The sequence below is a fragment of the Saccopteryx leptura genome, chromosome 1 (genome assembly GCF_036850995.1).
Source record: "Saccopteryx leptura isolate mSacLep1 chromosome 1, mSacLep1_pri_phased_curated, whole genome shotgun sequence".
Taxonomy (NCBI): Eukaryota; Metazoa; Chordata; class Mammalia; order Chiroptera; family Emballonuridae; genus Saccopteryx; species Saccopteryx leptura.
In genome coordinates, this window is record NC_089503.1 from 150,781,817 (window position 1) to 150,798,382 (window position 16,566).

At 48.0% G+C, this 16,566-nt stretch overlaps 1 protein-coding gene across 1 annotated transcript in view; it reads left to right on the top strand.

Annotated features, from left to right (window-relative positions):
- The window catches only part of LOC136388144 (chondroitin sulfate proteoglycan 4-like), a 74,519-nt gene extending 58,177 nt beyond the window's left edge, over nt 1-16,342 (top strand). Inside the window, exons 11-13 of the mRNA XM_066360124.1 lie at nt 233-405; nt 12,826-13,009; nt 13,648-16,342. Of these exons, the coding sequence (XP_066216221.1) occupies nt 233-405; nt 12,826-13,009; nt 13,648-15,695 (2,405 nt within the window). The 3' untranslated portion in view covers nt 15,696-16,342. The remainder of the gene's footprint in view (nt 1-232; nt 406-12,825; nt 13,010-13,647) is intronic.
- The last annotated feature ends 224 nt before the right edge of the window (nt 16,343-16,566 follow it).

Below are 16,566 nucleotides of genomic sequence, written 5' to 3' on the forward strand. Positions count from 1 at the left end.
AATGTATAGCTTTCATGGCCCTCTGTTTAACCTTTGGACACAGTCCCAAGTCATGGACTCCTCTCCTGGGTCTCTGGCCTCAGGAGCAAAGCATACCCATGGTGAGCCCCTCACAGCCCAGTTTCAAGCCAGACGCTCCCTGACGGAGCTCCTGGGGTCTATAAAGGCCACTCGGTTAGCCAGCAGCTCTCATGTGCTCCGTACACACACACACATTTGATTCTTCACTTAGGTTCCACGAAGGCCCTTACATCTGGGGACCTGAGAGCTGTGACCAATGATGTGGACAGTGCAGGAAACAGAACGGTGACTTTCATGGTCATGAGTGCCCCGAGACTTGGGAGGCTGGTGCGAGTCAATGCGGACAACAGCTCCGAGGGTGTCTCCGTGTTTACACAGCATCTGGTGAGTACTGATGTCCGTCCATCCGTCTGTGCAGCTGCACAGGGCTGAGTGTCCGTTCATCCCATGCAGCCAGGCCGATGTGCCCCTCGGCCCAGGCAAGACCCCATTTCCCCATGCGGGCTGCGAAACCAGACGCTGTGGGAAGCCCCCCATGCAACACTATGGTCAGAAAACGTGAGCAAGTTCAAGCTCAGTGTCTAATAAATAAAAAGGGGTCCTTGTATCACTGAAGACAGATTTCAAAGGAAATTGAGAGCACAGTCACAGGAATGAACCTGCAGGAGGTGTCTGTGTATGTTCATATGTAAGGTGTGATGCTATATACGTTATTTCATACCTTATAGTCCAATGTGTCCAGATAAAGACGTGTGTGTGAATTCAATCTGTATCCAGAGGCATCTGCTTTAAACTTGGCTGGTATTGTACCCACCCCACCGCCTAGCTTTCCATTTCATGGATACAAACCTTCCAACCTTTTGGTTCTGTCCCGAGTTACATCCTGGGAATCTGACTGACGGGACGTACTTGCTTATGTGTGATTTTATTTTCTAGAAGTCCACATTTCCAAATGGCCTTCCAAAAAGTAACCACTTCTCGTTGGCCTTTCAACTTCTTCTTTCATTCTTGAACAGTGTGGACCAGGGTCTGACCGTTCGTTGATGTGGCTGGCTGTAGGTTTACACGACTAAAGAATAAAAACGCTGAAGTCAGGGTTAGAGGAAATGGCACGTGGACACCCATGCCACCTTTAACCCCGGAGCCTAGCTTCTCTCCAGCGTGACTGGCAGGAGGGCATGTAGCTTTCTCTTTGCCACCCCCTTCGTCCGGGATGCATTTAAGGGAGGAGAGCATGGGGCTTGTAGAAGCTCTGGAGGGATACTGGAGAGAGGAAGTATGCATTCTCCAGCTCACAGGTGCAGCCTGGAGGTGAACAAAAGGCTGAGGGTGAAATCTATATTCTCTGGGGAGCTTACTGTATCCACAGGCACCCAGACCTCCCAGGGTCAGCTTGCATTCTGAACACTGACATCAGTCACTTAGAGATGCCTTGGCTCTCAGCCTTTGTTTTTTATTTTATTCTTAAAAGAAATTGATGATGATTATTTAAAGCATTAGTTTTCACTACTTTTTTGTTGCTGCTGTTGTTGTTTGCAAATAGATGGTATTTTAGATTGATATGGTGTGGATGCGGTAGCCAGGGTCCAGCAGGGTACGCTGCAGCAGCAAACAACCCTTACATCTCAGAGGCTTACAGTAACACGTTTATTTCTCACTTACATAGTAGATAAGCTGTGGGTCTCTCCGTTATTCTGGGGTCCAGGTTGAAGGGGCAGCCCCTCCCTTGGACATTGCTGTATTTGCAGCAGAGGGAAAAGTGGTGACCGCAGAACCACATGGTGACTCTTTATTATTTTTTTAAGATTGAGTTTATGGGGATGACATTGATGAAGACAATGCTATAGGTTTCAAGGGTACATTTCTGTGCTACCTCATCTGTCTACTGCCTAGTGTGCTGGCCACCCACAGTCAAATCTCCTATTTAAGTGGTCTCCAATCCCCGGGCCCCAGACTGGTACCGGTCCATGGGCCATTTGGTACCGGTCCATAGAGAAAGAATAAATAACTTACATTATTTCCGTTTTATTTATATTTAAGTCTGAACGATGTTTTATTTTTAAAAAATGACCATATTCCCTGTGTTACATCCATCTAAGACTCACTCTTGATGCTTGTCTCAGTCACGTGATACATTTATCCTTCCCACCCTAAAGGCTGGTCTGTGAAAATATTTTCTGACATTAAACCAGTCCGTGGCCCAAAAAAGGTTGGGGACCACTGTCCTATTTGATCACATGATGACTCTTAAAGTTTGTGCTTCGTAGTGAGGTGGATCACTGTGCTCACATCTGATTGGCTAAAGAAAGTCACATGAGCAAGCCTCAAGTCAATGAGGCGGGGAGGGAGGAGGCGGCCTGGAATACTCAGAACAAGAGACCCACCTACCCTTGTGGGCAGCCTGCTCATCAGAGCACTGCTCATAATGCAGGGCGGGCCAGGTGCAGGTTCACAGTTGTTTGCATAGAAAATAATACAATAATTAAGAAATACTAATACAAGAATAGGCTCCGTGTTTCACATACTCACAACTGCAAACCGACGTCTGCCCCACCCTGTGTAGAGTACATTTTCCTATGAAAACAAACCACCTTCAGAGTATAGCACATTTGTAACTAGGAATGAAAACTCTAAGCTAGTTCTAGGGCCCCAGGGGCAGGCAATGTCTCGATCGGTTAAAATCCAATTATTTTAAGGTTTTCTTTCTTTTCTCATTATTCCTTTTACTTTAAGAACCAAGAAGCAAGTAGAAAGAAAGAAAGAAAGAAAGAAAGAAAGAAAGAAAGAAAGAAAGAAAGAAAGAAAGAAAGAAAGAAAGAAAGAAAGAAAGAAAGAAAAGAAAGAAAGAAAGAAAGAAAGAAAAAAGAAAGAAAGAGTAACAATGGCAGGTATTAGCTGAATTTGGTGATGGATTATATGGGGGTTTGGGGACAGTGAGGGGCCCGCACAGGGCTGTCTGGGACCAGGGGCCTCTGGCCAGATGCTGATCCTTGTGGGGACAGGGGCGGGCTCCAGTGTGAAAGCCACAAGTCAGGTGTGGGGAAAGGAGTTTCGTTCTTCTCGGAGGGGCCAGGTGTACAGCTCTTCTCACCACCACCGGCGCTGTCCTCTCCAAAGTGTGCACCACCCACCCCTGGCTCGGGCCCTGGCCTTGGGCTGTAGTGACTCAGAGGAGAAAGGAGAGCTCCTATTTGTACACCAGGCACCAGACTGCATGTGAGGCTTCTTATGCGAGTCCCCTCCCTGAGGTGACGATTCCTGTCTCTGTAAAGCAGCGTGGGAAATAGATTCTCAGAGACTGGAAATTCAGCTCAGTGGCCCACATGCTCTGTGTTTCTGGTGTGGGCGTGAACAGGGCATATAATATAGGGGTCAGGTGCCTTGTTTCTGCTCCTTGTTTGGCTACTGATCACTCGTGACTGAGGCCATTCATTCGCTTGGATGCCCAAGTCAGAAGATCTGGATTAGCTCTGTAAGTTAGGGCAGGTTATGTATCCTTTAAACCTCGGTTTTCTCATCTGTAAAGTGGAAGTAGTTGTCATAATTGTTGAAACCATGTCCCAGGTGCTGTGCTAATCTTTCTTCTGTACTATTCATAATCTCAGGACACAGGCTTGATCCTACAGCACAGAAAGGTTAAGCAACTTGCCCTCAGTTACAGAGCCCAGAGGCACCAGGGTTTAAACCTAGGGCTTTGACTCTAGGTCCTGCTTCTGTCCCTTTCTGCTGTACTCTCCTCTTGGAGTTTGTAATGGATGACCATGAACTGAATACAACGCTGCTTAGTGCACTGCCGTGGACACTAAATAAAAGGGTAGCTAAGGCTGCTGTTATCTTTTTTGTTTTTGGAAATATAAGCATTTCCTTTCCTCTCACAATAGCCAAAAGGCTCATTTATCACAGGGGCAGGCAGTTTTCCGGGACACTGGAACTGGCTGCTGTGTTTAAAGCGCTGCGGTGATGAAATGAATGGAAATGAGGTCACGAGAAGAGAGTGACCTTTGCCTCCCACTAGAACCTGCTTACTGTTTCCCTTTGGGGCAGAGTCCCTGGTGTTCTGGAACACTGGTCCCTGTGCAATGGGGCAGGGAGGCGCTGAGGAAATGTCAGGGGGGCCCATCCTGGGTGGAGCACTTGGTGCTTGGGTGGAGCACCAGCTGGAGGCAGAAGGAGTCCTCCGGCTGGGGGCAGGGGTGGGGGTGGGAGCTGCTGTAGCAAAGTTGAAGTGTTTTACAGGATATGTTTGGCGGCCTTTCTAAATTTCTATGAGTGAATTTTATGGGAACACCTTCCGCTTCCACAGCCATGAAGACTCAGCAATGGGGGCAGAGGAGGGGAGTGCAGAGAAACCTCAATGGGGGTCAAACAAAGAGGGCTCACCCTGGCCCTCCCCAGCCTGTGTGTTTTTCTGAGCATGAAAATAACAAAACTGTTGTGAAGTAGAATTAGAAAACATGAAAGCACTGACATTTCTGTTGAGAAATGTAAGGCAGGGCATCCTCAATAAATTCAGTCCAGTTGGTGTTCAACCTAAAGGCATCCCAGCTGTGAGCAGCTTGTGTGTCCAGAAATGCACATTTTTTGGTTGTTGTTTCTTTGTTTGCGACTTGGAAAGAGAGAGAAACTTATTATTCAGCTTCCTGACTCCCCTCTCCCAGATCCTGTCTCCTTTTTTCGCGTGCAAATGGAATATGAAATCTTTTCCTGAAATAAGCAGTTTTACAGCCTCTATCACATTGGACCTGGTCAACTCTTGGCCTTTTTACAATGGCTCAGTTTACTTTCCCAGTAGCTTCCAGAACATTCGGGAGGTAAAGAAATGGTGGGGTGGGTTTCGGAGGTGGCGACAATGGTCGGATCCTCTTCTCTGAAATTACTTCACGCAAATATTTATTGAGCACATATTATGTGCTTTGATTAGACCGCTTCCAAATCAGGTCAGTGGGAAGAGAGATTATGCAGGAAACCACTTTAGTTGTGAAAAGAGCTCAGAACCATTCAACCACATTTGCGTCATCAAATGGCTTCGGACGCTTCCTGGCTTTCTAGACCAGGTGTGCTCAATTCAAGGGTCAGTTCGAGCCAATAACCTGCTGAGTGTCCAGCCAGGAGAGACTTTCGGGGAGGTGAGGGTTGAGTGCTCCCTCAACCTTGACCTTAAAGGACTAAAAATGTTCCTAGTGCCGTAGCACCTCGTCTGAGGGAGGGAAAACCACTGTCTTTTGCCCATAAAACCCTCACCTTTTCTTGCTTTGGATGGGCCAATAAAAATGACCATTTTAGTCAGTGGCTCTGTATGGATTTATCTGATGAAGTAAATCTGGACACTGTCCATTATGCTTAATATCATGCATTGGCCAAGTAATTGTGGAGAAAACATCTGTTATAGTTCAAAATATTTTCTTATCCCAGAATACACCAACTATTTTCTAAGCCCTACCATGTTAAGCTACCCATAGAAACAAGTACCATTCTTGTTTTTTACCATAAATATTCCATCTGCTTACAGGGGAAAAGCTAAACCACAAAAAACTTGTGGGAAGATCTTATATCCTGAAGCATTAAATACACGAATATACAGAAGAAGTGAATCATTGTAGGGTTACAATGAAACAAAAAGCCTTTTACAAATTTAGAGATGTTACTGTTTATTTCAGAGAATGTGAGGACCAGTAAAAATTGCATTCTCTCTAGCCCCAATCCTTTCCAAAGTAGAGCACAGAGCTAATGGAGCGGTTCTTGTTCCAGGGCTCTGCTGGGTCATTAGCAGAGTGTTCTGGTTCTGAGGCATGTGGCGCCTGGCCTTTCTCCTTTTTCATAGTGCGGCGATTGCATCTCAGCCCCTGTGTTGTGTGGACAGAAGAGCAGCCTGCTTGCCTTTGCTGCTGCTGCTGCCAGACAGACGGCTGTCTCCAGGGCCACACATGGGAAACAGTGCCATCCGTTATGAATTTTGTTTAATCACCTCTTTCCCCAGAATCTGGATTTATTGCTTAGGATAACACATTAAGGAATTGTGAACGTATTTCCCATAGGATAGAAATTCATCTGTTACAGCTTAATGGAGAATACCATGGGATCATTTAAAAGTGTCCGTTAGTTTTCTGAGCAGGGAGGATAAGGTTCTTGGTGTCAGTGACCTCAGTCATCATTTTGGATATTTTCTGCCAGTTTATTTGTTTGAGTTTTTTTTTTTTTTTGGAGAGAAATAGAGACTGAGACAGGAAATATATAGAGAGAGAGTGAGGAAGAAGAGAGATGAGGAGCATCAACTTGTAGTTGTGTCACCTTAGTTGTTCATTGATTGCTTCTCATATGTGCTTGACTGGTGACCCCTTGCTCAAGCCAGTGACCTTGGTTTCAAGCCAGTGATCTTGGTTTCAAGCCAATGACCTTGGGCTTCAAGCCAGTGACCTCGGGACCATGCTGATGATCCCGCGCTCAAGCCAGCGACCCCATGTTTAATCTGGCAAATCCATGTTCAAGCCTGTGACCTTGGGGTTTCAAATTAGGCACCTCAGTGTCCCAGGTCGACGCTCTATCCACTGTGCCACCACCGGTCAGGCTGTTCTGGCAATTTTAGCTTTGCCTTTACAGGTCACTGAGTTATCTGCAAGCATGTTTTTCCATGTGTAGCAATGATTGTGTTGTGTTGTCACCGTAGTCATCATTCTTGGTTCACGCTGGCAATTGGCTGATGGATCCCAGCCTAATGAATGCCTTCTCCTTGGCTAAGTTTCTGTATTACTGCTGCTGTTGAGTGGCAGCAACAGAGGAGAACTGGGAAGCCTCACCTGGTCACAGTGGCAGCAACGCAGAACTGGGAGGCAGCCTTTCTTCAACTCACCACTTGTCGTCAATACAGTACATAGAATGACTGTGTCCTAGCCAGTCAGACCACAGACTGGCCTGTGTCTCCCTCATCGCACCTGCCACCTTACTCCTGCTAGACTCCTTGGGGTTGGAGAGCACATCTTGTGAATTTTGTGGTAGCCTACGGTCTCACTGAGCTTCCCACCCTTTAGGGTCGGTGTTGTGGGAAAAGCATTAATTCTGGAGTCCCATGGGACTAGACTAAACACTGGGCTCGCCCACTTGCTGGATGGAGGTGAATTATTGAAATTTTCTGAGCCTCAGATGGGCAAAATAAACACACCAAAAAACAACATTAAATAAATTGAGTTACATAACATGCCTAACAGAGTGCTTAGCACATACTGATGACTCAATAGAAGTTAGGCACCATTTGCATGTTTTTGTTAAATAAATGAGTAAGAAATACCTTGGATGCCTTATTTCTGCTGCTTCATAGTGTAAATACATTATACATCATAGTTAAATTTTGTGAAACACTTTTAAAGTAGTTTATATGTTTGTTAAACCAGTATTTATTGAAATGCCATGTATAGACTGGTGAACTAATACTTGTTTACAAAGCAGCTAGAAGTAAGTTCGTGGAGTATGTGCCAAAATTCCAGCCTACCTATTCCATGGTTTTGATGGAAAATATTTTACTAAGCATGCTTTCGAACTTCCTGATTGCCTGATACTTGCGCTGAGCTTCCCTAAGAAACTGAGGACAGCCTTGCACCTTAACCAGACCCCCTGGTGGCCCAGCAAGGGACTGGTCAGTGAGGTGCGTGCTTGGAAGACCAATCGAAAAATACTCAGTGCCTGCCATTTTGAGCATCAATGTGGCTACGGGTCAATTAGGTCAAATGTACATCTATAATTGAGATCTTATTCTATATTTTAGTGCAGAAATGGAGGCTCAGAGAGAGTAAATGACTTGCATAAAAGCCACAGAGCTGAGAGTTGGTAGCATTCATATTTCTTTTCTTTTTTTTTTTTTTTTCTGAAGCTGGAAATGGGGAGAGACAGTCAGACAGACTCCCGCATGCGCCCGACTGGGATCCACCCAGCACGCCCACCAGGGGCGATGTTCTGCCCACCAGGGGGCAATGCTCTGCCCCTCCAGGGCGTCGCTCTGCCACGACCAGAGCCACTCTAGCGCCTGGGGCAGAGGCCAAGGAGCCATCCCCAGCTCCTGGGCCATCTTTGCTCCAATGGAGCCTCGGCTGCGGGAGGGGAAGAGAGAGACAGAGAAGAAGGAGGGGGGGTGGAGAAGCAAATGGGCACTTCTCCTATGTGCCCTGGCCGGGAATCAAACCCGGGTCCCCTGCACGCCAGGCCGACGCTCTACCGCTGAGCCAACCGGCCAGGGCCTGCATTCATATTTCAATTGAGGTCTGGTCAATTCAAGGCTCCAATTTTAGGACACGCCTCTGCTTCCATTTTCATATTAATATGTGTACAGACGAGTAGCAATTCAGGCAGATGGGACCACTGTGTCCACAATGAAGTGCTACGGGAGAGAGCACTTTGTCCACACTCTTGGGGCCCGGCTTCTGGTCCCAGCTCTGCTACCACGTAGCCCTGCGACTGAGGATAAGGGAGAAGATGCCTAAGTTCCCAGCTCCTCTGAGCTTCCTAGCAGCCTCTAAACTTGAACCCATCACAGAAAAGTCAACAGAGACCCTGGGCTTCTTAGAACCAAATTGATCTCTTTAGCCAGTGACAAACATTCCTCTGTGCACTTCTCTAGCATCCGAAGATATGAGACCCAGAGGTTTCGGTCCCAGAGAGCTAAGGGATGGTATTGTATTGTCCCTTCAGATAAAACACTATTCTGAGAAGGTCTAGAATTTGAAATCACATGCCTACCCATTCATAGGCCAGGTAGGAATACAGCCTTGTTATCATCCTAGAGAAATGGACCAAGTTGTGTGTGTGGGGGGCATATTGGGATAGGAATGACCCCTCTTTGAGTTCAGAGTGCCCAAGGCATTTGTGGGTTCCTTCCCCTGTTCTGCATCATCAGAGAAATGGGCCATCAGAGAGAAGAGACTCTTGGTTCCTTCTTGAAGTTGACATAGTGAAACAACATGGATTTATAGGTTTTAAATTATTTTTTAAACAAAAAAAAAGTTCAGACTTACAGAACAATTGTAAAACAGTAACAAAATTCCCATATACTGTTCATCTGTATCCCCAAAATGTTAGCATTTAACTAACTTTCCTGTGTGCACACACACACACACATACACACAGTCATATACACACACATATACATACACACAGTCACACACACACACATACACATAGTCATATACACACACATATACATACACACAGTCATACACACACATACACACAGTCATATACACACACATATACATACACACAGTCATACACACACATACACACAGTCATATACACACACATATACATACACACAGTCATACACACAGTCATATACACACACATATACATACACACAGTCATACACACACACACACTCACATACACACATACACTTCTGAAATTTTGAGAGCCAGTTGCAGACATGATGCCCCCTTTAACTCTAAATACCTCCGTGTGCATCTCCTAAAAACAAGGCCTTTCTCTTTTACCACTGCAGAGTAATTTCCAAAATCATGAAATTAATATGGATACAATGCTATTATATAATCTATAGACTTTCCAAATGTCCTCTATAGCAAGAGAAAAAACAAACAAACAAAAAACAACCCACAGCACAAAGCATAGCATTTGGTCGGCAGGTGTCTTTAGTGTTCTTTAACCTGGACCCATCCTGTAGTAGTGTTGACATTTTTTGAGAGAACAGACCAGGGACTCGTAGAATGCCCCCGTTTGGTTTCATCGGCCGTCTCCTCATGATCAGATGCAGGTGTGCCTTCCTGGCAGGGACACCACAGAGGTGCTGGCGTCGGGAGGGGCTGTGGTCCATTCTGTCTGTCCCTCGGGGCAAGGGCGTTGCCTTCATCACTGGCTCAGGTGCTGTCTCCCAGGCGTCCCCACTCTGAGGGGGCTTGTCTCCCCTTTGCTATCAACACGAAGCTCATGAAGGCACTTTGCAACTATTTACCCTGTATCGCCTCCCACTTTTGTTTACTAGTTTTAGCAACTGTTTTCAGATTCCTGCTAGAAACATTTATTAGAGTGGTGGTTGCCAATCGGTGATTTTTCCCAGGCTGGGTTTCCTTCTGCATTTATCGCATTACTGCTTCCACATCTACAGTGTTGCATTTCTAAGGACATTCCAGAAACATTCCATCCATATCCAGAAAGATTCCATCTGTAACGGAGAAACTCTCTGGGCTCAGCTCAATCCATAAGAAACAAAAACCTCCCCTCTCCCCTTTCCTTAATCCCAGGGCCCAGGGATTCAGCTAAGTGGTTTATCTAGCTGTTTTGGGTTGTTTTTTTTTTTGTATTTTTCTGAAGTTGGAAATGGGAAGGCAGTCAGATAGACTCCCACATACGCTCGACTGGGATCCACCTGGCATACCCACCAGGGGGTGATGCTCTGCCCATCTGGGGCGTTGCTCTGTCGCAACCAGAGCCATTCTAGTGCCTAAGGCAGAGGCCATGGAGCCATCCTCAGCGCCCAGGCCATCTTTGTTCCAATGGAGCCTTGGCTGCAGGAGGGGAAGAGAGAGACAGAGAGGAAGGAGAGGGGGAGGGGTGGAGAAGCAGATGGGCGCTTCTCCTGTGTGCCCTGACCGGGAATCGAACCCAGGACTCCTGCACGCCAGGCCGACGCTCTACCACTGAGCCAACCGGCCAGGGCCTACCTAGCTGTATTTAGCACAATAGAAGTATGCAGACCTGTTGGAAGGTTTTCTAAGGCTAATTGCTTTTTGAGGTAACCAAATTTCTAATGCTTTTCTGAGATCCTTCTCTCCATAGATTTACCCCATACTTTCCCTCATAAAGTCTTGGTCTCAATCTCCCTTTCCTACCCCCCTTCACTCCAATACACACACCTTAGAACCTGACTCTCACAGCTGATGAGGCAAAACCTGACCTCTAACCTCTGGCCTCTAATTAAAGGCCACTCACCTGAACCCTCCTTCAGGGCATGACTGGCAGGTGGACATTCCCCAGGCACTTGCTTCCCTGACTCCCACCTGGGCATCCGATCACCTGCTCCCCAGACTTCAAGCTTACACACTCAAGATGCACCTGATCAAACTCTCCCTCTCTCCCATGCAAAATAAGGCAATTGGTTGTGCACAGTGTCTCACTCTTGAAATGACTTTTCAGAAGCAGAGCCTATCACAGACCTCCACCAGTGTGTCCTGAAGGACACAGCCATGTTGGGGACTCTCCTTCTGTGACTTCACTCTGAAGACTTCTGACCTTCATCTCCACTCTTCCATCTGTGAGCACCATTCTTTCCCTGAGAAAATCCCTTCCAGACTGTAGGTTTCAGGAGATCTTTAAATTATTCTAAGAATGGGTTCTACATGTATTTTCCAGGAACACTAATTTTCACTTATCCCAAGGGAGGAATCAACAAGATTGTCCACCTTCCAGGGAAACCTTTCCTCCTGGTTAATAGACTGTTACTTTTAATATAAAAAAAAAAACCTGAACCTGTTTTGGCCCTGGCCAGCTAGCTCAGTGGTAGAGCATCGGCCTGGTATGTGGAAGTCCTGGATTCGATTCCTGGACAGGGCACACAGGAGAAGTGCCCATCTGCTTCTCCACCTTTTCCTCTCTGTCTCTCTCTCTTCCTCTCCCACAGTGAAGGCTCCACTGGAGCAAAGTTGGCCCGGGCACTGAGGACGGCTCCATGTATTCACCTCAGGCGCTAGAATGGCTCCGGCTGCAATGGAGCAGCAACCCCAGATGGGCAGAGCATTGCTCCCTGGTGGGCATGCCAGGTGAATCACCGTCTGACTGCCTCCCCGCTTCTAACTTCAGAAAAATACAAAAAACAAACAAGCAAACAAATGGAACCTATTTTGCCTTACAGCATGGTGCCTCTTTGAAGAGGGATAGGAACCTTCTAAGAACCAACCTCCAGTCCCAAAATCCATGGCACAGTCACCTCTTTCTTAGAGGAAGAATGCATGACTAATCTTTTGTCATAAATCTTAAACTGGGAATAGACATGGCAGGATTGCTAAAAAAGATTGACTTCACCCCCAAGAACTGCTGGGGAATGAAGTTACTAGTTAGTACCAGCAATGACCATCTTTGGAGAAACTCCCATGTCTCACGAGGAGCCTGGCTTCTTGATGAGGAAATGTTGAGATGTGAGAGTTTCTTCTCCTTGTTGAAAATTCCCAAGAGACAGCATTTCCTTGCCTCCTCCTTGGATAGGATGAGGAACAAAAGACTCAAAAACAGTTTTTTGGTGACTCTGAGGACGGAGGGCTTGTATTCCATGGAAAATCACTAGACCAGAAGTCTAGTTCTAGATACATCCCCTGGACCAGTGCAGCCCCCAAGTTCTGTTCATAAATACGGTATTCCCAAATGCTACTCTGTAAATGATATAATAGGCAGTTTCAATGTAGACAGATACCTTGGCAAAATCCACACTGGTACATTCGGATATTGTCATAGACCACAGGTTGGAAAAGCTGTGACCTATCGGAATTAAGAGTTGACTGTTCGATCTCCAGCCTTCCCTTGTGTGGTTACAGTTTTGGAACCTTCAGTCGCTGTTGTCGGAGGAAGGGCCACCCACATGGAGATGGCATTAGTCATCTCAACATGAATGTGCTTTTCTTTCTCTGACAGATCACTTTTATCACTGACTCACTGAGGCTTGACCAATGTCACCGCACGTTTTAACATGACTGCACTTGCATGGATATGTGTAGTAATTTGAGCGTGATGAGCAGAGGAACCTGTCCAGCTCACATACATGTTCATCTCATGTTGTTCTTGAAGTGAGGCATTGATTTTTCTCACTTGTCTGTGCAGGTCAGTGAACAGCTGATATTATACCAGCATGTGGACCGGGAGAACACTGGCTGGACTGCGGAAGACTCTTTCACATTCACAGCATCCTCCCCGCCGGCGGCTCTGGGCCCCCAGGAGTTTCATGTCACTATTTCATACGATGTTCACGAGCCTGGCCAGGCCAGTCGTCTGCTCGCCAATACAGGTACAGCCCCCCACCATGCTGTGGTCGGCACCTTGTCTCTGCTTATTAAAGCAGGGACGGTTTGGAGATAAGGATTTCCCTTTTTAATTGTCAGTGCCACGACGTCAGCCTTGGATGTCGAACTGACGACGGTGATAAAAAATGTATTATTTCTTTACGTGCGCTCTTTGCCTGGGCCCCGTCTTCTCAAAGCGTTCATCGTTGTGGCTGCGGGAAGGACGGCACATGAACGTTAAAGAGTTTCATCTGAACTTCCCCATTGGAACTCACCATGCCTGTGACTGAACAGTGTTGGCAGAAAATGAAAGTGGCAAACAAAAAAATGGAAAAGGGTATAAAAAGCTGCAAGAGACTGTCTAGTGGTTGGTACGTTAGGAAATTGACATTTTATAGAAACTCAAGGTTTCAAACTCCCCTGCTGGAATGTTGGCTGGATATTGTGGGTAGGTATATTGAAAAATCTATTATTTTTCATATGCCTGGGGTAGCAATGCTAATCCACATTCTTGACCAAGAAAGGTGTTTTGAATAATCTGTTGGGACAAGCAAATTTGAGAGAGAGCGTGCTTTATAAAAGCTGTCATCTAAAAGTTTGATGAGATACCACTTTGTTCTTGATATTTTCATTTCATTGACAGGGGCTGCTGTCAAGGAGGGAGACCAAGTCCTTATTGACCGATCTATGCTGGACGCGTCCAACCTCTTATTGAAATTATCCCAATCCCAGCGTTCTTCCCATGAAATCTGGTTCCAGGTGACATCTCTTCCTTACCACGGAACCATTATGGTCGGAGAGAGCAATGTCACCAAAGGAAACCCCAATTTCCCCCAGGACATGATTAACAAGTTTAAAGTCACCTACCTTCACGATGACTCCGACTCACTGGCCGATCATTTCACCTTTGCCGTGTGGCCAAACCCAAAGAGCGAGCCTGCCACCGAGCCAGAGGCCGACTCTCTGGAAGAGGTGTTCCACATCACCATCTCTCCTGTTAACGACCAGCCACCAGCATTAAAGACAAAGGGGCTTCGGTTGAAAGTTCTGCAGGGTGACAGGCTGGTTGTGGGACCTGCAAGTCTGAAGGTGGAAGATCAAGACAGCCCTCCGGAGGAGATCAGGTACACGCTCCTCCGCACACCTACCAACGGCTTTTTGTCCCTGGCTCACAGCCCAGAGATACCTGTACACCATTTCACACAAGCTGACATTGACAACGCTCAGCTCTGCTTCACGCACGATGGGAGCCCGTCCCCCGGAGCGTTCTACTTTAGTGTGACTGACGGCCGACACCGCCCGCTCTACAAGCTCTTCCACCTGGAGGTCATCCCCGTCACCATCACCCTGGTGAACCTCACTGACCTGCTTCTCCCCCAAGGCCGGACAACCGTCCCTGTCACTAGTGCTCACCTGTTTGCGGTGACCAATGGGAGGAGCCCCCAGATAACTTACGAGATGACACAGCCTCCCCGGCATGGACGCCTGATCATGGAGAACCAGGTGGTCTTCCGTTTTGGGCAGGAAGATCTGGATGCGGGAAGACTCTCCTACCACATGACAAACATGTCGGCCTCGGAGGACCAGCTGCAGTTCTCCCTGTTCACGTCAGAGAGCAACCTGACTGGGCAAGTGCTGGGCATCCGGGTGCAGCCCCTCCTGCGGGCTCGGTCACATCTGACCGTTGCCAACGGAGTGGCTTATCGGCTGACGAGAGAGGACCTTGATGCTAGTGAGCTGGCTAACAGGACTAACAATGACCCCACATTTGAAGTGACAGGCCCCCCAGTCCATGGAAGACTTGTCCGGAGAGCGAGCCATGGCCCTGTGACAGAAGACGCCACTGTCTTCACTCAGAGGGACATTGACCAGGGGCTGGTGCTGCTCCAGCCACGCGCCAATGTGACGGGCACCAGTAGGCTCAATGACTCCTTCACTTTCCTGCTCAGGGCGGACTGCGTCCAGCCAGCAGTGGGCGCTCTCCTCTTCACTATAGTCCCACCTGATGCCTTACTTTGGCAAACTCTCCCCCCTGATGTTTCTTCATTTGTCACTGCAGGTGACCTTGTGCCTCCAGCTCCCTCTCAGAGGAAGGCTGTGGGTTCCTTGGGACCCACGTCACAGACAGAGGCTCTGTGGACTCTGACCCCAACCAGACAGCAGGAAGCAGGTGTCTGGGGAGGCCACGGCAGTGAAGGCCCCCCTATGGATGGCAAGACCTCTCCCACCAGGGTTCTTTGGCCACCAGCTGCCACCAAGGCCAGCTGGGGGGCTCCCACCCAGCCCGGGGAGAGCAGATACCCTCTGGTGGTCATCGTACCCTTGGCTGCTACCATCTTCCTGCTGATAGTCACTGTGGTGGCCATGTGTGTCTGGCTTCGGGGCCAGAAGGTAGAAAAGATAAAATCTCTTATTGAGCCCCAGACCTCCCGGGAACCCACAACCACAAGTCCTCTGCCAGAAAGGAGCAGAACTGTCCCCACTGTCATAGTGACGCCCCTGGTACACAGCCCCAGCAGTGCCCCAGTCAGTCCCTTCTGGGCCCCGCCGTGTGCACCAGTGGCCTCTCCAGTCACCGAGCCCCCGGACAAGTGTGCTCCTTGGGGGGCGTGGGTGAATCTGCATCCCGACATGGTCCAGCTCTGCCGATGCACCAACCCAACGCTGAAGCACAACCAGTACTGGGTGTAGACCGTGGGCTGTTCCTCACTGACCACCTACTGTGTGCCAGGCACCGGGACAGGTGCTGAGTACAGAGGCAAAGAAGAGCCCAGTTCTGCTTGGCTGTGGCCCTGTGGTGAGACGTGAATGGTGTTTGTTGTGACTTTGGTACAACACTCGTCTCACGGGCTCCCCACTGTGAACTCCATGTGACTCTGAGTGTGCAGAAGACGCGGTCAATAGGTGAACCATTTGCCAAGGTGCCACAGTACAGGCTGGCCCATGGCCCAGAGCGGTGTTCAGTGGGGGCTGACATTAGTGGGGGCATTTCACACCCCCCCCCCCGCCCCAGACTCTCTCTTTCTGAGGGAGTCAGCAGCTGGGTCCACAAGTGGAAGAGGCTCTTTTTCAAGTCAGTAAGTTGGTTTCCAGTGTTTTCCTGTCATGTCTTGTCCTCTGTGGACTGTCTCTAGCTTTAACCTCCAAATGCAGGAAATGCGCTGGTGCTCCAGAGGGTGGGGACCAAGCGGCCTCCTTGGAAGGTATCCACTGAACATGTTGTGTCGCAAGAAGCCTTTTCTATTCTGCTGTGTACAATCAACACTATCTTTGAAGCCCAGAAGAATAAAAAGTTTGTTAAAAGCATTTGGATGCCTCGATTTGGGTTGACTTGACAACAGATTGAAACCATAGCCAGTTTGTGTCTGGCTTGTGTGCTGGAGCCCCCGTAGGCACTCACATCAGCCTCTGTGCCTGGTTCCTGGGTGTGACCCCCAGGCCATAGTTTGTCAATCACTGGTTTAGCTAAACAATAGAAGTGTTGAGTCATTTCAACAAACAAGCAGCCTGAGGTGGACATTCGAGGCTGGTTCAACAGTTCAAACATGTCACTGGGGACAGA